The sequence below is a fragment of the Rhinoderma darwinii genome, chromosome 4 (genome assembly GCF_050947455.1).
Source record: "Rhinoderma darwinii isolate aRhiDar2 chromosome 4, aRhiDar2.hap1, whole genome shotgun sequence".
NCBI lineage: Eukaryota > Metazoa > Chordata > Amphibia > Anura > Rhinodermatidae > Rhinoderma > Rhinoderma darwinii.
The window spans coordinates 367,227,404-367,250,049 of record NC_134690.1 but is presented as its reverse complement, the minus strand read 5'-3'; the positions used below and the strand labels follow the sequence as shown (position 1 = coordinate 367,250,049).

At 40.8% G+C, this 22,646-nt stretch overlaps 1 protein-coding gene across 2 annotated transcripts in view; it reads left to right on the top strand.

The window, feature by feature from the left end:
- The window catches only part of ESF1 (ESF1 nucleolar pre-rRNA processing protein), a 54,858-nt gene that overhangs the window by 19,958 nt on the left and 12,254 nt on the right, over positions 1-22,646 (top strand). For both annotated transcript variants that reach the window (XM_075863088.1, XM_075863089.1), the window contains exons 6-10: positions 4,987-5,139; positions 6,260-6,374; positions 6,732-6,879; positions 9,076-9,237; positions 16,095-16,216. In XM_075863088.1, the coding sequence (XP_075719203.1) occupies positions 4,987-5,139; positions 6,260-6,374; positions 6,732-6,879; positions 9,076-9,237; positions 16,095-16,216 (700 nt within the window). The remainder of the gene's footprint in view (positions 1-4,986; positions 5,140-6,259; positions 6,375-6,731; positions 6,880-9,075; positions 9,238-16,094; positions 16,217-22,646) is intronic.

Below are 22,646 nucleotides of genomic sequence, written 5' to 3'. Positions count from 1 at the left end.
GTCCCACATGTGGCTCTAGTGCGCTCGTGGACTAAAACACAAGCCCTAGAAGCAAAGAAGCACCTAGTGCATTTTGAGGCCTCTTTTTTATTAGAATATATTTTAGGCAGCATGCCAGGTTTGAAGAGGCGTTGAGGTATCAAAACAATGGAAACCCACCAGAAGTGACCCCATTTTGGAAATTACACCCCTCAAGGAATTCATTTATGGTTTTTGTTATCATTTTGACCGCACAGTTTTTTCACAGCACCTATTTGAATTGGGCTGTGAAATGAAAAAAATGATATTTTTTCCAATAAAATGTCATTTTTGATCAAATTTTCTTATTTTCACAGGGAACAACATACCCCATTTTGTTGCCCAATTTGTCCTTAGTGCGGCAATACCCCATTTGTGGTGATAAACTGCCGTTTGGGCCCATGGGAGGGCTCAGACGGAAAAGAGCGCTATGTGTTTGTTGGAGTCCAGATTTTGCTGGATTGGTTTTCGGGTGCCATGTCGCATTTGCAGAGCCCCAGAGGTATCAAAGCAATGGAAACCCACCAGAAGTGACCCCATTTTGGAAACTACACCCCTCAAGGAATTCATTTATGGTTTTTGTTATCATTTTGACCACACAGTTTTTTCACAGCACCTATTTGAATTGGGCTGTGAAATGAAAAAAATGATATTTTTTCCAATAAGATGTCATTTTTGATCAAAATTTCTTATTTTCACAAGGAACAACATACCCCATTTTGTTGCCCAATTTGTCCTTAGTGCGGCAATACCCCATTTGTGGTGATAAACTGCCGTTTGGGCCCATGGGAGGGCTCAGAAGAAAAGGACCACCATTTGGCCTACTGGAGCTTTTCTGGTGCTAAGTCATGTATGCAGAAGCCCCTGAGGTACCAGTACAGTTGAAACCCCCGAGAAGTGACCCCATTTTAAAAACTACACCCTTAAGACATTCATCTAGAGGTGTAGTGAGCATTTTGACCCCACAGGTACTGTGTAAAAGATAATGCGCAGCAGATGGTGCAGTGTGAGATTTGCAATTTTATATATGTATATGCCATTTCAGTGTCCAATATAGTGTGCCCAGCATGCGCCACCGGAGATATACACCCCTTAAATTGTAATGTGGGTTCTCCTGGGTACGACAATACCCTACATGTGGCTGTTATCAGCTGCCTGGGCATACGGCAGGGCTCAGAAGGGAAAGATGAGGGCGGTAAGCTGTGCGGAGTGCATCAGGGTAAATTAAAAATCAAGGGATGTATGATACATTTTAAAACAATCTTTTATACAGAGCCCTGGTTTTTCGGGACACGTGTCACATTGGTATATTGTGACTTTCCTTATCCCCCTCTTATAGCAGACTCTGCACCTCTTTTGACTCTTTCCCTTTCCACCGGTTTGGGGAACTTCTCCTGGAAAGTGTTGCCCTGGTACGATGCGTGTGGCCTCGCTTCCAGAAGTACTGGGTGCCCCCCCTTCCTGGTCCCTAAAGATTAGATCTTGAAATTCCAGGAAAGTTCCCCTCTGGCCTGCACATCGACGTAGCACATACGAATTGTACAAAGCCATCTGTATGATGTGCCCGGCCAGCTTCTTATACCACACCGCATGGCGCTGTAGGGCTTCAGGACTTGATTTGACAAGTCCATCCCTCCCATGTACCTATTGTAGTCCAGGATGCAGTCTGGTTTGGGGGTGGCCTTTCCTTCATATATCCTAAACCTGTAGGTATACCCTGATGCACTCTCGCAGCTTATACATCTTCACGCCATACCTTGCCCTCTTACCTGGCAGGTACTGGCGGAATTGAACCCTCCCTTTAAAATGTACCAGGGACTCATCAATAGAAAAACACTTCTCGGGGGTGTATGCTTGGGAAAACCGGGCACTGGAACGGTCTAATAGGGGTCTCCGTTTATACAAACGGTCAAAACTGGGGTCATCTCGGGGTGGGCACTGCTCATTATCAGTATAATGCAAGAAGCGAAGTATTGCCTCATTTATTTATTTTTTTAGGTTCCAGTTCATTTCTGAAGTTGCTTTGAGGGGCCCATATATTAGAAACCCCTATCAAACACCCCATTTTAGAAACTAGACCCCTCAAAGTATTCACAACAGCATGTAGAAAGTTTATGAACCCTTTAGGTGTTTCACAGAAATTTAGAGCAAAGTAGAGGTGAAATTTACTCTTTTTATACCATTTTTTTTATAACACAAAAGGATTTATCAGAGAAACGCAACTCAATACTTATTGCCCAGATTCTGCAGTTTAGAGAAATATCCCACATGTTGCCCTCGGGCGGTAATGGACTGAAGCACCGGCCTCCGAAGCAAAGGAGCACCTAGCGGATTTTGAGCCCTCTTTTTTATTAGGCACCATGTCCGGTTTGAAGAGGTCTTGTGGTGCCAAAACATTGGAAACCCCCCAAAAGTGACCCCAATTTGGAAACTAGACCCCTTGAGGAATCCATTGTAGTTTTCATGGGGTGCATGCGGCTTTTTGATCAGTTTTTATTCCATTTTTAGGTGGCGTGGTGACTAATAAACAGCAATTCTACTATTGTTTTTGTATACTTTTTTTTTTACAGCGTTCACCGTGCGCTATAAATGATATATTCACTTCTGCGGGGCGATACGATTACGGCGATACCAGATGTTTATAGTTTTTTTTTATGTCTTATGGCGTTTGCACAATAAAATACGTTTTGTAAACAATCCTTCACTTTTTGTGTTACCTTATTCTAAGAGCCAGAACTTTTTTATTTTTCAATCAATAAAGCCGTGCGAGGACTTATTTTTTGCGTAACGAACTGTAGTTTCGATCAGGACCATTTTTAGGTACATGCGACTTTTTGATCTCTTTTTATTCCATTTTTTGGGAGGTGAAGTGACCAAACAATTGTGATTGTGGTACGGTTTATTAATATTTTTTTTTACGGCGTTCACCGTGCGGGATAAATAACAAAATAATTTTGTAGTTCAGGCCGTTACGGACGCGGCGATACCAATTATGTATAGTTTATTTGTTTGTTTATATATTTTTATTAATAATAAATGACTGATAAGGGAAAAAGTGGGACTTTTACTTTTATTACTTTTAAAACTTTTATTTTCTTATTTTTACACATCTTTTTTTAACTTTTTTTTTACTTTATTACTTTGTCCCACTAGGGGACATGAGGGCAGGAGGCCCTGATCGCTATTCTAATACACTGCACTACATGCGTAGTGCAGTGTATTAGAACTGTCAGCTACTCACTGACAGCAAGCATAGTGGGTCCTGACGTTGTCAGGACCCACTAGGCTTCCGTCTATGGCATAGCCGGACGCCATTGTTTGGTGTCCGGTTGCCATAGTCACCATCGCCGGCCGCTGTCGCGTAGCAGGCCGGCGATGGCAGCTTAACCCCTAAAAAGCCGCGATCTCTATAGAACGCGGCTTTTAAGGGGTTAATCAGCGGGGACACAGCGATCGGTCCCCGCTGTAGGAGCTGTGACAGCTGCTGAACAAGACAGCAGCGTCACAGCTCCTGTATGTGTCGGGAGGACGGCCGAAACGGCCGTTACTCCTGAGACGTACTATTACGGCATGGAGCGCGAACGATACAGCTGCCATGACGTAATAGTACGTCAAGGAGCGGGAAGGGGTTAAAGCAGATGGGTATTAGAGCGGATGCTAAATGTCCTAGGTGCACGGAAGAGAAAGCGGATATACTGCATATGTTTTGGTCATGTGAGGCTCTGAGGACCCTATGGGGGGAAGTATTGGATCTGATAAAACAGGTGTATGGTCGGGAATTGGCGGCAGACCCTAAAGTTATGTTGTTGGGAGTAGTGGGAGAATTGGAGAGTGACAGAATGGCAAACCTGGCAATTGCCAAGATATTATATCAAACAAGGAAATGCATTGCTAAACACTGGCTGGATGAGGAGCCACCAGGGATGAGGGAAATTGTAGGAATGGTGAACTATAATATCCTGATGGAGCATAAGATATTTTCTAAAAGGGGCACGGAAAAAAAATTTGAGAAACAATGGAGCAGATGGATGGCCTGTCCTGAGGTGCTGTCACCTGAACTAAACAGAATAAGGGCGAGAGTTGTCTGAGGAACTGGAGATGGTAGAGTCTGGAGCAAAAAGGGGTGGTGGGGAAACGTGATAAGAGAAATGTGCTCTGGCCAGGATTGGTACTAGAAACAAAGGGCAGAGATATAGTGGGGGCCGTGCGGGGAGGGGGGACAGGGGGGAAGTTGGGGATTTCCTGATATGCTGTCATTATTGTATACGATGCTGGAAAATTGTAATGTGAATGTTACTATGTTATTTCTTTTATGTGTTCGTATCAATAAAATTGGTTTGATTTAAAAAAAATATTGATGCTATTTTGAGGCAACTTTTTTCTGCTTGGCAAAAAACGCTGTGTGCACGTCCCCTTGTAGATTCCCGCATTTATAGAGATCTGTAGCAGAAATGTTCTGAAAATACAGCCCATTTTTGTTTAGCACTCTGTTAAATATTCCTTGCTGCCCATTGCTATATACGTGTACATGATACATATTTTTCTGTTTCACTGCTTCAATAATACAATTACTAAAGTTTGATCATTCCTACAGGGAAGGGAAATTATGGTGCGTGACTTTATTTGTAATGAAGTAAAGTGGATGTTATAAACCCGAAGCAACAAACCACATTTCATGGGTTCTGTAGAACATAATGTATGATTTTCATGGGTAGCAACCAATAAAGGAGAACTCCACTGCGGAAAACTCCGCTCTGAATGTCTCCAACTCCCACTGGGGCTGCACTGCCTTTTACAACCTCTAGAGGAAACAGAGACCAGTGCTGCATGTCCAGCAGGTCATTATCTTATCAGGTGTTTGTGTATATGCACACAATGTTATCCCAGCACATTATCACACTTATACATAGCAATTTTATACAAATGCAATAAGATTGAGGGTTTTTCTGTGATGTTTCTGATCCTTAGAATTGACAAAGAGAAGTTACGTGAATACCAGTTTAGACGTCTGAAGTACTACTACGCAGTGATAGAGTGTGACACCCCAGAGACAGCCAATAAGATCTACGAGGAATGTGATGGCATGGAGTTCGAAAGTAGCTGTTCATTTGTGGATCTGAGGTAAAATGTAGTGAGAATGAAGGTCTTACTCATTAAAGAGGCTCTGTCACCAGATTTTGCAACCCCTATCTGCTATTGCAGCAGATCGGCGCTGCAATGTAGATTACAGTAACGTTTTTATTTTTAAAAAACGAGCATTTTTGGCCAAGTTATGACCATTTTCGTATTTATGCAAATGAGGCTTGCAAAAGTACAAGTGGGCGTGTTGAAAAGTAAAAGTCCAACTGGGCGTGTATTATGTGTGTACATCGGGGCGTTTTTACTACTTTTACTAGCTGGGCGTTCTGACGAGAAGTATCATCCACTTCTCTTCAGAACGCCCAGCTTCTGGCAGTGCAGACACACAGCGTGTTCTCGAGAGATCACGCTGTGACGTCACTCACAGGTCCTGCATCGTGTCGGACGAGCGAGGACACATCGGCACCAGAGGCTACAGTTGATTCTGCAGCAGCATCGGCGTTTGCAGGTAAGTCGACGTACGCACATAATACACGCCCAGTTGGACTTTTACTTTAAACACGCCCACTTGGACTTTTGCAAGCCTCATTTGCATAAATACAAAAATGGTCATAACTTGGCCAAAAATGCTCGTTTTTTAAAAATAAAAACGTTACTGTAATCTACATTGCAGCGCCTATCTGCTGCAATAGCAGATAGGGGTTGCAAAATCTTGTGACAGAGCCTCTTTAAACTTACTATTTTATAGACCTCATTTGTTAAGGAGCACTCCGTGCAACTGCAACTATCTGTGGTGAATGATAGAAGGATAGAAGATGCAATGAGTGTTTTTGTAGGGCTCGTTCACATGACGATGTATGACTTTAGTTCACTTTGAACACCAGTTGTTGTATGCAATGAATTAAGCTTCTTTCTAAACGCATTACTTATCCTGTACTAAATTTGTATTACCGCCTTTGGCTTTGTCCAGAGCTGCTGTTACATTTCTGCAGGCTTCAGAGCTGAAATCTTACAGGCTGGCTTAATGTCTGCACAAAACCAATTTCCCTTCAATTTATAATTTCAGCAACCTCTGTGCTTTCTTTAAATGCTCTGTACATGATAGAGAAATATTGACAGAAAGTAGGTTTTTATTTGGGCTTCTGTCTATTTCACCCTCCAGGTTTGTCCCAGATGATGTGCAGTTTGGTGATGATCCAAAAGATGCTGCTGTAGATGTGGACCTCTCCGCTTATAAACCAAAATACTTCACATCAGCAGGCGTCGTAACTTCTAAGGTATGTCTGCTCCTCAAACTTACAATTTACTAGATTCAAGGCTTGCATATACATACATACATACATACATACATGCATACATACATATACATACATACATACATGTGTATGTATATACGTAGCTGTTTTTAGGATAAGACTTTTTGTATTCACCGGTGCAATATTCCCTGAGCTTTAATCTCTGGTGCTGATACCTAACCTACCGGTGTAGTTAGAATAGACCTTTATACAGTACATAATATGTGTACCACGAGTGATAAAATGGAGATAGACTCACCCAAAAACTATATATATATATATATATATATATTAGTGCAGATTTTTGTTTCAGTCTAAGAATTCATCATTCGTTTTTAGGTTGAGCTGACTTGGGATGAAACGGATCAGGAGCGAGTCACAAGTTTAAATAGACCTTTCAAAAAAAACGAAATTCTTGACATGGATTTTCAAGCATATTTAGCGTCCTCTAGTGAAGAAGAAGAGGAGGAGGAGGAGATCGCACAAGGTATGTTTATCCAGTCGGTGTGCACGTATGTTAAAGGAGACCTACTTAAACAAAATCTAAAATATATATGATTGCTCGAAGTTTAAGGTTACACCATTGATAGATTCTTATAACATTTCCTCCTCTGATTTGTCAGCCGCAGTTTTATTATGGAGGCCTTTTGTGGGTCTAAATCGCCAAATGCAACAATATTTACATCCTAGCTGTCCATCACAACACCGCACTTATCTTAGTAGGAAATGTCATCAGTAATCTCTCCGTAGTGTAGCCTCAAGCTTTGGGCCCATAACTTCATGAAATCCTATCTCCACACGAAAGTAAGATGATGAAAAATAGTTTTCACATTATTTAAGCAGACCTGTCACTTCTCCTGACATCTCTATTTTAGTAAATACTTGTATTTTAAAATAACAATTTACTTCGCACACTGCATTGTGCTGTTCCTCTGTTATTCCTCCTAGAATTTTAGGAATAAATTCACAACTTGGTGTTACAATTCCCCTTGTCAAAGGGGTGTGTCTTCCTCTGTCACCACTGATTGGACCTGGCTGTCTGTTTAGTGAAATACCCCCAACTAGTAACGCCCATTTATTCATAAATTTCTGGGAGGAATAACCGGAACGGCACAACGCAGAGTTCTAAGAAAGTATGCTCCCAAATTGTTATTTCATGGGGAATACAATTATTTACTAAAACACATGTCAGGAGAGGTGACCGGTCCTCTTTAGCATATTTTAATCCCTTGACGATAGATGACGGATATATCTGTGATGAGCGGGTGCTAGTTCCTGCATCATGATGGATATATATGTCACTGGGATCTCGTGGGTACTGCCACTGTACCCACAAAATCAGAGGCAGGAGCGCGACTGTTACACACAGCCGGGCTCTTGTCGCAATTGTTGAGATCGGAGATCACTCTAATCCTAGCGGTTTAACACCTTATATGCTGTTGTCAACAGTGACCATGGCATCTTTGGTGTTTGACAGAGGGAGTGGGCTCCCTCTGTCAGCCCATCAGTGTTTCGTGACTTAATCGTCGGGTGCCAATGAGTACTATGTCAGCCGGGGGCCTAACAAAGTTTGCCATTGGAATCTGCCTATTAGGCCAAGGCAGAGTGATACACTGACAGGAAATAATGTTTTGGCATACAAAGAATAATACAAGTGATCAAAGGAGTGCTGCTTCAAGTGCCATGATGGGACAAAACCCCCCCCCCCCCCCCCAAAAATCTAAAATGGAGTTTCGTGAAGTTTAAATAAAAATCCACACCCCCACCACCAAAAATAAATAAATACATTTGTGAAACCCCTTTTTCATAAAAAATTATTATTTTTTACTTTTACTATTTCTTACTTTTATTCGTTCCCCTTACAAAAAAAAAAAACAATTCATTTTAGGTACTGCTGCAATCGTAACTACATGAAGAACAAAGATAAATTGTTAGTTATACGGCACGTGGCATTAATAGATCCCACAAAAAACAATGGTGGAACTGTTGTTTTTTGGGGGGTTTTTGTTGCATTTTTCCCCCTTAAAAAATGTAAAAAAGCTAAGCAATACATTTTATGTACCCCAAAATGGTACAAATAAAAACTACAACTCCTCCCGCAGGAAACAATCCATCATACGATTAAAGCAACAGAAAAATAAAAAAGTTATGGCTCTCGGAAAGCAGCAACATGAAAAGGACTTTTTCCAATAAAACATGATTTATTGCTCAAAAGTGCTAGAACTTTTAAAAAAACTATACATGTTTGGTATCGCTAAATTTGTACCAACCTGTAGAATAAAGTTAAGATGTTGTTTTTTACCGCACAGTAAACCCTGAGAAAAAAAAATGTAAATCATGATTGCTGGGGTTTTTCTATTCCCTTCCCAAAAAAAGTTAATAAAAGCTAATCAATAAACTCTATGCACCCCGAAATGGTGCCATTGAAAAACACAACTCCTCCCGCAAATAACAAGCCCTCATAAAGCTACATCAATGGAAAAAAGTATAATATCAATTTTTGTATTTTTTTCATCGCTGTAGCCATGTGTGAACTTGTCTTTTTGCGGGAACAATTTTTTCTTTGACCTTTTGGGTGTGACTGGTGAAGAAAATCGGTCCAAATGTCTAATAGGATGGAGTTTTCCTTCAATAATAAAATTCAGTAGATAATTCTAATAATTTCTTTTTATTTTCCTTTTAGAAACTGAAGTGCCTGCAAAGATTGAAGATACAAAGTCTAAAAAAGGCTCCAAAGATGATGACGAACAAATAGATCGCTACAGACAGCTGCTTAAAAGTATCCAGGACAAAGAGAAGAAGCAGCAGGAAAAGGATATAGAAATGGAAGTAAAATGGGTGCCGGGTAAGTCGTTTATTTCTTTCTACAACATTCCTCGGAGTAATCTGTGGTAATGCAGCGAATCACCACTGAGAGTCACTATCACCTTTTAGTAATAAAGATGGGAAGAAGTTCTTGTCACGTGCACGGCTGGCTCTAGGAGTGAGTACAGATCATTATTTAGTATAATATATAGTATACCGCACAGTACACCACGACAACCGAAACCTCACAAGAGCGAGAACTAATTAGAAGACTCCTCAGATTTTTTTTGATTTTTTTTTTAAATCTAGTGATTGTAGCCTATTTTAGGATTACTTCATTTTGTGCTATCTCAGTTAGCATGTCTTGGAGGAGATTTCCTTCCCTTTGAAGTATATTTTTTATTTTAATTGTCTGTCTCTGATAATCCAGAATGTTGGATAATCTGTCACCTGTTAAATTCTGTTGATGCTAGTTTAAAGGTTATGGACACCTTTTGGTATCTTTTATTTTTATATATATATATATATATATATATATATATATATATATATATATATATATTTTAAATTAAATTAATTTTATTTTGTATTAAAAATAACTTCTGTAATTTACTTTTATAAAAAAAAACGTGCACGGTTTCACTTCTGCAGCTTCTATGTATCACAATACATAGAAGCTGCAGAACGCAGCTGTCAGGCGAATTCATCCGTGAACGGGTTTGACGACTCAGGTCTGTAGCACCTCCTGTGTGGTCCTGAGCGATCTTCTAAGCTCAGTTCTAATCAAGTCAAAGTGAAGTCCAACATGCCTGATCCTTCTTTCCCCTGACATCTGCTGTTCAGGGAAAGTCAGGACACCCCCATATATATCAGATAGTCAGTTGGCAAAATCAGTGCTCTCTGTCGACTGTCATTTGATGTGTATGAGCAACTTAAAGAGGACTGGTCACTAGGTCATATAAGTTGAACAAGTTTTTTTTTGTTTTTGTTTTTTCCTGGACTCCCCCGTTCCAGAGATATGGCCCACTGTTGTGTTGTCTGCCTATATGCTAATTTACTGTAGTTAGCCAACAGGGCTTGCACTACCCTCAAGCTGCCCCTCGCTAATTGGTCAACATCAGAGGCATGGTAGCTAGCTCCACCCCGTTAGCTAACTACAGCAAATTAGCATATAGGGAGCCAACCCAGCAGTGGGCCATATCTCTGGAACGGGGGAGTCCAGGAAGGAGAAAAATCTGTGCTGGAATCGTCGTTATTTAGGTCATTAAATCAGTTCAAGTTATATGACAGGTCCTCGTTAAGTATTACAAGGTACGGTATGTGTTTTCAGTGGACGCCTGTGGTTTTTCTTTTCAATGAACTTTGGTGTGCACAGTCATTTCTTTCTTCCCCTACTATAATACATTATCTTTCAGGATGGAAAATCTACTTGTTTTCTTTTATAATATATGACCAATCTAATAGTTACAGGCTTTCTTTTCTCTAATTCCCAGTCATCTGAAGAATAAATATGAACCAGTTGTTGTTGGGAGAGGCTTATAAAGGAAACATTTAGTATAAAATCTAGAGGAAGGCGACATCCAGCTCAGGAAAACATGAATGGAAAACATTTAGACTTTTGTTTTTTTACAGGGTCTGAGTTACATTGGTCTCCAGCAAGAAGACCTTTCTGAATATCTGGTTTTATTTTAGGCTCGACTAGATTCAAACAAAACGTTCTATAGTCAGAAAAGACCAGTTTAAAACGCCTGTTACACGGGGATGATAATCATGTAAAAAATTATAATGTCAAGCGAGAAATCGTTCATTTGTCATTGATCAAATCTTTTATGGTGACATTAAAGTTATTGTTTGTCTGCGCTACACCCCCTTCGGTGAAACGGGCTTCTGCTAGTTGTTATCAGCGGAGACTGAAGGTGTAGACATGTAACGGAATTGCTGCATATTTTCCATCTGAAAATACACCGCAGAATACGGTAACAGCAAAGTTGGTGTGAAAATTTTAGTCCAGAAATTCACCTGTGATGTGTATTTTTAGTTCCGCAACATGTCCATTCCTGCTGTGGAAAGTGGGCTGAATTTCTCAGTTTTTCAGAGATGTCATCATTACACAGGCTTGAAAAAAACGCCGCAAAATCCACACTATTTTGTGCAGTAAAAAACGCAGGAAATTATGCGTTTTTTTCCACAGCGAATTGTCTGCTAGTTCAAGCGGAAATGCTGCAGAAATTTTCACCGTCAAATCCGTTACTAATATTGTTACATGTAAATGCGTGTCTTTCGAACGTTAACAACTCCGCTTTTTCGGCGCTGGTTATTACAAACTTATCTTTACTTGTATAAAAGCTCTTAAAGTGGCCCTATAAATTATACAGGTTTTCGGCGGGACCGGCCGACGAATCCAATGTGTATGGCAGTGTCCTGACTAATCCGACAGCAGAAGTCGGAGGAGAGAAGGATCGCGCTGTTGTAGTTCAACATGTCCGATTCTTTGTTTGTTAGGGGATAAGCTTCTGCCCGCGGTGTGTAGCTCCATTTTCCTTATTGAGAACACGTGCGCACTCACCCGAGCGTGCGTGTGTATGAGGGGTTTGAAAGGAGCGGCTGTCTGTTGAACTAGTGTTTGATCACTTCTGAAGACTACAACTGTATTCAAGTGCTTCCTGTGTTTATTTAAAGACTAACATTTAAAACCATAATTAAAAGGGTTATCTCACCCCGTATTAGGGCAAATGGGCATCATAGAAGGGGGTTCCCGAGTGGGACTCTTCTATTAGCCAAGGTCGGAAATAAAGAGCATCTCTTGCTGACCCCTCTCATCTATATATTACATGGTCGTCCGTTCCATTGAATAGCCAGCGTTTAATACTACATTTGTCCTGCCATGGCTGCGTCAGGGGTGTTGTATGGCCAGTTACAGCTTCTGATTGCCGAGGGTTTAAGGAGACAGAGCCACAGCAATTAGCTTATCGCTTGCCCGGCTTAATTTAACCCCTTAACACACTGTGACATAATAGTATGCCAAGGGCCTTAGACAGTCAAGGCATTTAATCACCAGCGGGAGGATGGCCGCAATACACAACCGCACTCCCAGTTAACCGGTTCAATGCCATGATCAAACCTGTACAAGGGAGGGACATGATCGCCGGAGCTGGCATCACTATGGAGTCCACCTGGAACCAGATAAAGGTCCCCAGGGCTGTCTGTTGTAAAATACCATGGCTGCCCTAACAGGTGCCTGTGTAAAATGAAAGTCTCTTTATGAGCTAGAAAAAAAAATATTGACAAAAAAATTGCTCAAATTCATTTTTTATTTTTTTTTATGGCTTGGTCTTTGAGGGGTTAAAATGGCAACCCCATTAAAATGAAAGGGTGATCAAGCTTAAAAGCTGTTTTCATTGTAGATTACGATTTCCGTTTTTTCTTATAGCCTAGATACTGGTTTGGCCTATGTAGAATCATTAGTTAATGAACAGAAGTGCCATGAAATACTCCGATCAGACCCGGAGTGAGTATTTGATTAAGCCTAGAACAACCTCTTGGGGCTGTGGTTTTAGCACCCAGTTTAGACCACCCTGTTTCCTAATGCTGGAACTGTGGAGAAGGCGGCTTGGCGCAGGAGGGATTGGTTTGGAGGTCGTCTTCTCATAACTGAGTTTTCAGGTTTTTTTCCAATATTTTTGTACAATGAGAGAACTAATAATGTAACCAGAACAGTAGATGTAATGTAGAGCAATTTACAAGCGGAGTGAGCATTCAAGAGACATTTTCCTCTTGTTTAATGCCGGCATCAGCCCTTGTGTGGCCAGCTTCACGTCCTTTATCAAGGCCATCCTTGAAGGTTCAAAGCAAGTTTATTTTACTTTGCTTTGAAGTTGCAGACAGGCTTTCTTTTATCTTTAGAGCTCTGTTTTTCTTAGCATTCCCGGACACTTCAGTCTCTAGAGTGAAAGGTAAATGACATGAAAATGTCTGGAAGATATTGCAGAATAAATATGGAGGTATTTGATGTCCGTTCCATCAGATGAATGTAGTTGTTGTGTTTGGACATGACATGTACAGTTTTCACTTCTCTCTATTGTATGGATATCACTGGTCCTAATGTTTTGTAGCAGTGCTTGCCTGCCTGCCTGCCTGCCATCAAACTTTTCTCCACCACTGATGATGCAGGAAATGCTAAGTTAATCACTTTTTTCCTAGTGCACATAGCTGATAAAAGGACGGGGATTTATAAGTCATGGTCTGGTAATTATACCTCCCAGTGGGGGATGAAAGGTCCTCTGGAGCACTTTGATCTGTCACTATGCATTGCTGCTAAATGTGAAATGAAAAATTCAAGTAATATGATAAGACTCAACAAATAAGTCCGAAATTGTTCTCTTTACATACGCCGAGAACATTAAGGCTGCGTTCACATCTGTGTCAGGGCTCCGTTCTGACGTTCCATTGAAATTTTCCGTCAGAACGGAGCCCTCACTGACACAAACGAAAACCAGAGGTTTCCGTTTCCATCACCATTTCAGTGGTGACAGATCCGGTCCAATGGTTTCCGTTTGTCTCCGTTGCACATGGGTTCCGTCATTTTGACGGAATGAATACCACAGTCGACTACGCTAATGATTCCGTCAAAATGACGGAACCCTTGCACAACAGAGACAAACGGAAACCATTTGCACCGGATCCGTCACCATTGAAATCAATGGTGATGGAAACGGAAACCTCTGGTTTCCCTTTGAGTCAGTCAGGGCTCCGTTCCTATGGAATGTCAGAACGGAGCCCTGACGCAGATGTGAACGCAGCCTAAGATCCATTTTATATAAAGAAATGACTGCGCTTGACATGTCACCCATCTGCTGATGGATAAAGATTGGGTGAGACACACGTCGTCTTTACTGCACTTTTATTTGACGTGCTGTATCCTCATTCTCCAGAATGACATTCTAGTAAATTCTTCCTATAAATGTATATAGTTCTGAGCAGAGCTAATTCCGTTTAATAGGAACCTATACAGCTGTATATAGGTTGGACTTTATCAGTGGAAGAAAACACCAATATTTTAAGAACCTAACGTATGGCGAAACAGAGGAAAACTGCTCCAGTAGAGTCAAATTCTGTTTAATCCGGCATCCAATAATGCGTAACTTTCTGGTTCAGAACTGTAAAAACAAAATCTTAAATCTCTTAATATCAGCATCAGAAGATTCAAAGCAACAGCATATTTTATCTTAGAAATATATTTGGTGCTGTTTTCCAGTCAGATGTCGTTAAAAGGGTTATTTTGTAAGTGTTTTTTGTTTTTAGAAGGGGCTGCAAATTAAGTAAACCAAAAAAGCAATACTTACCTATCCTTGCCCCCGGCGATCCAGCGCTTAGGCTCCGGCGACACTCCCGGTGGTTGGTTATATGCACATAGCATGTGACCGCTGCAGCCAATCAAAGGACTCCACAAGGCTCTGTGGTGATGAATCATATGTCTGACATAATGCCAGAAATAACACACATGGCCGCTGAGCCCTCTGATTGGCTGTGGCGGTCACATGCTACGTGCTTGTAAACAGCTGCCGGGAGTGATGCTGGATCGCCGGGACAAGGATAGGTAAGTATTTCTTTTTTGGTTTATTTCATTTGCAGGCCGTACTAAAAAAAAAAAATTCACTTCCCGGATAACCCATTTACTGAGGTTTTCTGTGAAAATTTTAATTAAGGTCTTGGGCAGCAAAAGGAGAAAATCCAAAGCTTTTTAATACACTTCAGCGAATGGTTGCCGCAGTCAGGTCACGTGTTGTAGGAATGGAAGACGTGTCATCGCATACAGGATTAAACAACCAGCGACAGGGATTGCCGGCACTGGTGTAAGAAAACATTTTATTCTCATTTTATGGCTATAGATCGTCATTTTCTGGAAAACTTCTTGAAGGATTTAAGCAATATTACTGAGAATTCTCATCGTCTATACCTGTATTGATTTATGTAAGGGACATGACACCAAACACCATCACATCACCGCAGCAGGGATGCGTAAAATTAAAGTCCAAAATGAAAATGACCGTTTGGACTATATGAGACCCTGAACCCGTTTGGCGTTTTGCAGATATTTCTGACAAATCTCTAATTTAATATTTGAAGCAATCTGACAGTATTTTGCGTGTTGGATGCATAAATGACATTTCCTAATGCACAGATATGACCCCCGTGTTGTGGTGTTGATGAGATTTAGCCAGTTTCGCTTTCGGAAACCCTTTTTTAGAGGCAATTCATATTCCATGGTGGTCCTCGGTACATTGGCAGTATTCGCTTTCTTGCCAGACCGATTACATTGCCGTTACTAAAGGATCTAGACGCAAATTAGAAGATGGGGTTCATTTACACTATATCTAGCGTTTGGCTCTGGCCAGCACCTCTGACTTCAGGTAATCACAGTATAATTTATTTTTCTTTACTTAATTCTGCATATTTCCAGGCCTGATTCTAAATGAGGCTTTACAAAAGATCTTGTAATTAAATATATTATTATATGCGTCTTCAAAGACTATTTTTAAGATGGCATTGCAATCCAGACAACAAAAAAAGGCTGTCTGATTTATGTCACAGCGACTATTATTGTTTCTATTAAATTACCAGATGGAGTAAATGATCCATATAATATTTTAGATTACAATAATAAATCAAGAAGTCACAATCTTTCACTGGAATGATTACCGACAAATTGGCATTATTATACACATAGTTATGGGACTAGATGTGAAATTCCTGCTACAGATTTGGTCCCTGTAGTAATGGAAATTAACCAGCAGGTGGCAGTGTTCTGGATTCAATGTAGAGTATGATTTACCTGTAAAACTAACACCTTGCTATTTTTCGAAGATGAATTAATATTTGGATTCCTCTTCTCCCCAGGGCTAAAGGAAAGCGCAGAACAGATGGTTAAAAACAAACTAGAGGGAAAAGATAAACTAACTCCATGGGAGAAGTACCTGCAGAAACAAAAGGACAAAAGAAAATCGAAGAGGAAGAAGAAGGTAATATTATAGAGTTGTGCCAAATATGGCTAAATAATGATAAACATGCTTGAGTGTGTAAATGGGACATGGAAGATATTGCAGAATTCCTTAGGTTCTTCATATCCAGTCTGTCATGCTTAAAGATTTCCTAAGTAAAGTGCAATATTTACTTAATAAATCAAGTAGATCAAGAATCTCCTTCATTTCATAATTTTTACTGATCTTTTCTAAACTGAGAATTACAGCATCCAACACTATTTTAAAACCCAATTTACCTTGTGTCTGACATAGACATGAGCTAAAACGGTATGAAAATGTACTTACCTTGGCGGGGATAAAAAGTAGGTCTAGGACACAATTTGATGGTAGTGGAAAAACTTTCACAAGTTTCCTAGATATGAAGAGAAAGCAATGTAGGCATCTGTAGAGTCTAGGCACGTGGGTTATTGGGATCAATTCTGCCTAAACTTAAACCTAGCATCTCATATACCTTATATATGTCTGAAGCCTAGAGACCAAAGAGGGAAATACATGCTCACCCCATATTCTGCCTCATAGGGACTAAACAGTCTTGGGGAGCATACGTTTTACTGTTTAATAGACTTCAGTGTATAGCGTTAGATAGAATTGTGCCCTAGAGGCTGAAATTTGGTTTCAACACCTGAATCTGGCCCTCGTGTACACTTCAAGGGTGTAAGAACATGGCCTGGACACCTCAATTAGAAAGTGGTGTTCTTCGTGCCGAAGCACCTATGTTAAAGGAGAAAATTTATGGAGTGAGACATCAAGAAGGGGGCACTCCCTCCGTCTGGAGAAAAAAAAGGTTCAATCTGCAGATGCGACAAACCTTTACTGTGAGACTGTGACTCTATGGAATAGCCGACCGCAGGAGCCGTCACAGCAGGGACAGTAGATGCTTTAAAAAAGGCTTAGATCATTTCCTAGAACAAAAAAATATCAGCTCCGATGTCAATGTGTAGAATTTTTTGTTTCATCCCTTCCCTTTTCCCATTCCTTGGTTGAACTTGATGGGCATGTGTCTTTTTTTCAACCGTGCTGACTATTTTGTGTTATTACACTGATCCCCTGCAAACCCAAGCCCTGTGAATGCTGCACAGAGACACAATTGTGACATGGGGTGTACATTGGAAATCTGCACTTCTTAGCGTTTAGGATACTTCAGATACTTCCTTTAACCCCTTCCCGACATTTGACGTACATGTACGTCATGGAAAGCATTGACTTCCCGCAAAATGCCGTACATGTACGTCAAACGTTTGGCACCGGCTCAGAAGCTGAGCCGGTGCCATCATCACCGGATCTCAGCTGTATCTTACAGCTGACATCCGACTGTAACGGCGGGGACCGAAATTAGCTTCGATCCCCGCCATTAACCCCTTAAGTGCAGCGCTCAAACGCGATCACTGCACTTAAGGTGTTTGCAGCTCATCGGAGCCCCAGCAATGAAATTGCCGGGGTTCCGGTGGCTGCAATGGCAACCGGAGGCCTAATACTGGCCTCCCGGTCTGCCTAGCACCGAAGCCGGTCAAGATCCGCCCGGCGGCGGAGCCTGATCGGCTTCCGTAGCTGCCGGCAAGATGGCGCCGGGTCAGGAGCTGATCCGGCGTCATCAGCGGTGGAGGTCAGCTGTACTGTACAGCTGACATCCACCTGTAACGGCAGGAACCGGAGCTAGCTCCGATCCCTGCCATTAACCCCTTCGATGCAGCAATCGAAAGCGATTGCTGCATCGTAGCGGTTACTAGCAGATCGCCAGCCCTGACAGGCAATCGGGACTGGCGACTGCTGTTATGGCAACAGGAGACACAATGGTCTCCTGCTCTGCCATTACGGAAGCCGATTTAGGCCCCGCCGGGAGGCGAAGCCTAAACGGCTTGCTGTCAGTGAATGACTGACAGATCTAATACATTGCACTACATAGGTAGTGCAATGTATTAGAAAAAAATAAATCTGACCGTTGGACCTTCAAGTCCCCTAGTGGGACTTGAGAAAAAGTGTAAAAAAAGTATAAAAAAGTGTAAAAAAAAGTGCAAAAAATAAAAGTTTGAAAACAATAAAAGTTTCAAGTAATCAAATAAAACACAATCCCCCTTTTACTCTTATCAAGTCCTTTACTATTGAAAAATAATAATAAACCATATGTATTTAGTATCGCCACGACCGTAACGACCGGAGGTATCAAAATATTATATTATTTATTGCACGCGGTGAACAGCGTAAAAAAACCCCGTAAAAAACGTTACCAGAGTTTCTGTTTTTTGGTCACTTTGCCCTACAAATATTACAATAAAAAGTGATCAAAAAGTCGCACGTATCCAAAAATGGTACCTATAAAAACTATAGCTCGTCCCGCAAAAAACAAGCCCTCATACACGTCCGTCGACAAAAAAATTAAAAAGTTATGGTTCTCACAACTTGGCGACAGAAAAAATACATTCTTTTTACAAAAGTAATTTTATTGTGCAAAAAGTTGTAAAACATAAAAAAGTGCTATAAATTAGGTATCGCCGGAATCGTACTGACCCGCAGAATAAAGTTAACATGTAATTTATAACGCATGGTGAACGCTGTATAAAAAAAACGAAAAAAGCTGTGCCAGAATTGCGCGTTTTTGTTTACCTGGCATCCCAAAAAATAGGATAAAAGGTGATCAAAAAGTCACATGTACCCCAAAATGGTACCAATAATAACTACAGCTCGTCCCGCAACAAACCAGCCCTCATACCGCTACGTCTATGAAATATAAAATTAGTTATGGCTCCAATAAGTCAGGAAATAAAAAAATATGCAGTTGTGCCCGAGGGGAACATTTCTTCAGTTTCAAGAGGCGATTTATCAAGGACCTAAAATTAGGGAACCAGGAAGGGGAGGGCCCAAACATATCCGCTGGAAGCGACGGTGCCCGTATTATACCAGGACAACACTTCCCAGCAAAATTCCCCAAACTACAAAGGCGCGGAGTGTGGACCAAAAGGGGGATAAGAAATGACACCATTTATCAGTGCGACACCGGCCTGTGCAGAAAGGATTGCTTCACAGCGTAACACACATCTATGGATTATTATTTTTTTTTATACCACCTGACTATGCCCCTTATATACTCCGCCCCGCTTACATGTACCCCCACATTATAAAACACCAGCAATACTCAAACAAATATAGTACCAAGCAAAATCCGCTCTCCAAAAGCCAAATGGTGCTCCCTCGGCCCTGAACCCTGCAGCGTCCCCAAACAGCAGTTTCCTTCAACATATATGGCATCGTCATACCCGGGAGAACCCTTTTAACAATTTTTGGGGTGTGTGTCTCCAGCGTCATAAGCTGGGCATGACATATTTGCCACTGAATGGCATATCTAGGGAAAAATATACATTTTTAATTTGCACCATCCACAGCGCATTCATTTATGGAAAAGACCTGTGGGTTGAAAATGCTCACTACACCCCTTAATAAATGCCTTGAGGGGTGCAGTTCCATAGTGGGGGTCACTTATCAGGGGTTTCTTTTTATTATTTCACATCTGAGCCTCTGCAGTTGTGAACCAATACTTTGTAAATCGCCAAATTAGGCCTCCACTCCGCATGGTACTCTTCACTTCTGAGCCCTGTCATATGTCCAGACAAAAGATTAGTGCCCCATGTAGGGTGTTTCTAAAACCGGGAAACACCGCATAATAATTAGAGAGCTGTCTTGTTATGGTGGCACAAGCCGGGCACCACATATTGGCATATCTATGGAAAAAAATCCCATTTTCACTCTGCAACATTGAGCGCACACTAATTTCTACAAAACACCTGCAGGGTTAAAATGCTTACTACACCCCTAGGTAAATGCATTGAGGGGTGTAGTTTCCAAAATGGGGTCACTTCTGGGGGGTTTCCACTGTTTTGGGCCCACAGGTGCCCAGAAACCAATCCAGCAACATCTGCACTCCAAATGGCGGTCCTTCCCATCTGAGCCCTGCGGTTTGCCCAAACAGCAGTTTATGACCACATATGGGGTATTGCCGTACTCGGGAGAAATAGCTTTACAAATGTTGGGTTCTTTTTTTCCTTTATTTGTTGAGAAAATGAAAAAATTTGCGCTAAAGCTACGTCTTATTGAAGAAAAAGGATTGTTTTTATTTTCACTGCCTAATTCTAATAAATTCTATGAAACATCTGTGGGGTCAAAATGCTCACTACACCCCTAGATGCATTCCTCAAGAGGTGTAGTTTCCTAAATGGAGTCCCTTTTTGGGCGTTTTCATTGTTTTGTCCCCTCAGGGGCTTTGCAAATGTGACCTGGCCTCCGCAAACCATTCCTGCTAAATGTGATCTCAAAAAGCCAAATAGTGCTCTTTCCCTTCTAAGCCCTGCCGTGTGTCTAAACAGCCGTTTATTACCACATGTGGGGTATTGTTTTACTCGGGAGAAATTGCTTTACAAATTTTGTGGTGCTTTTTCTCCTTCAGTCCTTCTGGAAATGAGAAAAAATTAGCTAAACCTACATTTTCTTTGAAAAAATGTAGATTATTATTTTCAGGGCCTACTTCCAATAATTTCTGCAAAAAAACTGTGGTGTCAAATCGCTCACTATACCCCTAGATAATTTCCTCAATGGGTGTAGTTTCCAAAATGGGGTCACTTGTGGGGGGTTTCCACTGTTTTATCCCCTCAGGGGCTTTGTAAATGTGACATGGCCTCCGCAAACCATTCCTGCTAAATGTGAACTCCAAAAGCCAAATAGCGCTCTTTCCCTTCTCAGCCACGCCGTGTCTCCAAACAACCGTTTATTACCACATGTGAGGTATTGTTTTACTCGGGAGAAATTGCTTTACAAATTTTGCGGTGCTTTTTCTCCTTTAGTCCTTGTGGAAATGAGAAAAAAAATCGCTAAACCTACATTTTCTTTGAAGAAATGTTGATTTTAATTTTCACGGCCTACTTCCAATAATTTCTGTAAAAAACCTGTGCGGTCAAAATGCTCACTACACCCCTAGATAATTTCCTTGAGGTGTCTAGTTTCCCAGATGGGGTCACTTTTGGTTGATTTTGACTGTTTTGGCACCGCAAGAGCCCTTCAAACCTGACATGGTGCCTAAAATTTATTCTAACAAAAATAAGGCCCCAAAATCCACTAGGTGCTCCTTTGCTTCTGAGGCCGGTGCTTAAGTCCAGTAGCACGCTACGGCCACATGTGGGATATTTCCTAAAACTGCAGAAACTGTGCAACAAATATTGAGTTGCATTTCTCTGGTAAAACCTTCTGTTTTATAAAAAAAATTGTATTAAAAATGTATTTCTGCAGAAAAATATGAAATTTGTAAATTTCACCTCTACTTTGCTTTAATTCCTGTGAAATGTGTAAAGGGTTAAGACATTTTCTAAATGCTGTTTTGAATACTTTGAGGGGTGAAGTTTTTAAAATGGGGTGACTTTTTTGGGGTTTCTAATATATAAGGCCCTCAAAACCACTTCACAACTGAACTGGCCCCTGTAAAAATAGCCTTTTGAAATTTTCTTGAAAATGTGAGAAATTGCTGCTAAAGTTCTAAGCCTTGTGAGGTCATAGAAAAATAAAAGGATGTTCAAAAAACGATGCCAATCTAAAGTAGACATATGGGTGATGTTAATTAGCAACAATTTTGTGTGGTATAACTGCCTGTCTTACAAGCAGATACATTTAAATTGAGAAAAATGCTAATTTTTGCAATTTTTCGCTAATTTTTGGTGTTTTTCACAATTAAATACTGAACATATCGAGCAAATTTTGCCAGTAACATAAAGTCCAATGTGTCACGAGAAAACAATCTCAGAATCGCTTGGATAGGTGAAAGCATTCCGGAGTTATTACCACATAAAGTGACACATGTCAGATTTGAAAAATGAGGCTCTGTCAGGAAGGTCAAAAGTGGCTAAAGAGGGAAGGGGTTAAATAACAAAGGCCCTGTATTTGTGTTTGTTTTTTTTTTTGTTTTTTTTTTTTTCTGGTGTAAAAATATATATTTTTGAGATTTCCATCTGAAACGCTTGACGACTACTTATGGGTATGTTTGTCTTGAGCGGCAGGCAGTAGTCATCTCATGACTAGCATACTCATCATGCTGATCGGACAGACATTGCTACTTTGCCCGCATGATCAGGAGCGGTGCAACTAAAGCAAGGCCTCCTACAGCTACTTTGACCCAAAAAGAAAAAAGTTGTGACTGCCAGAATGCTTTGAGAAAAAAAATTATATTCTTGTGTTCAAGTCCAAAGTTTGCTTGGCCGTCAAGGGGTTAAGTCATATATGTATGGATTTGGTCAAATACCACAATGGAATGGATTCTGCGGAATATAATGGGATCCCTGAAATACACAGCTTGTGATTTAATTTTAATTTTTTTTTTTTATTATATATTTTTTTAACCCCATCTTCGGCCAGCTAAGGGTTACTGCTATTTGCC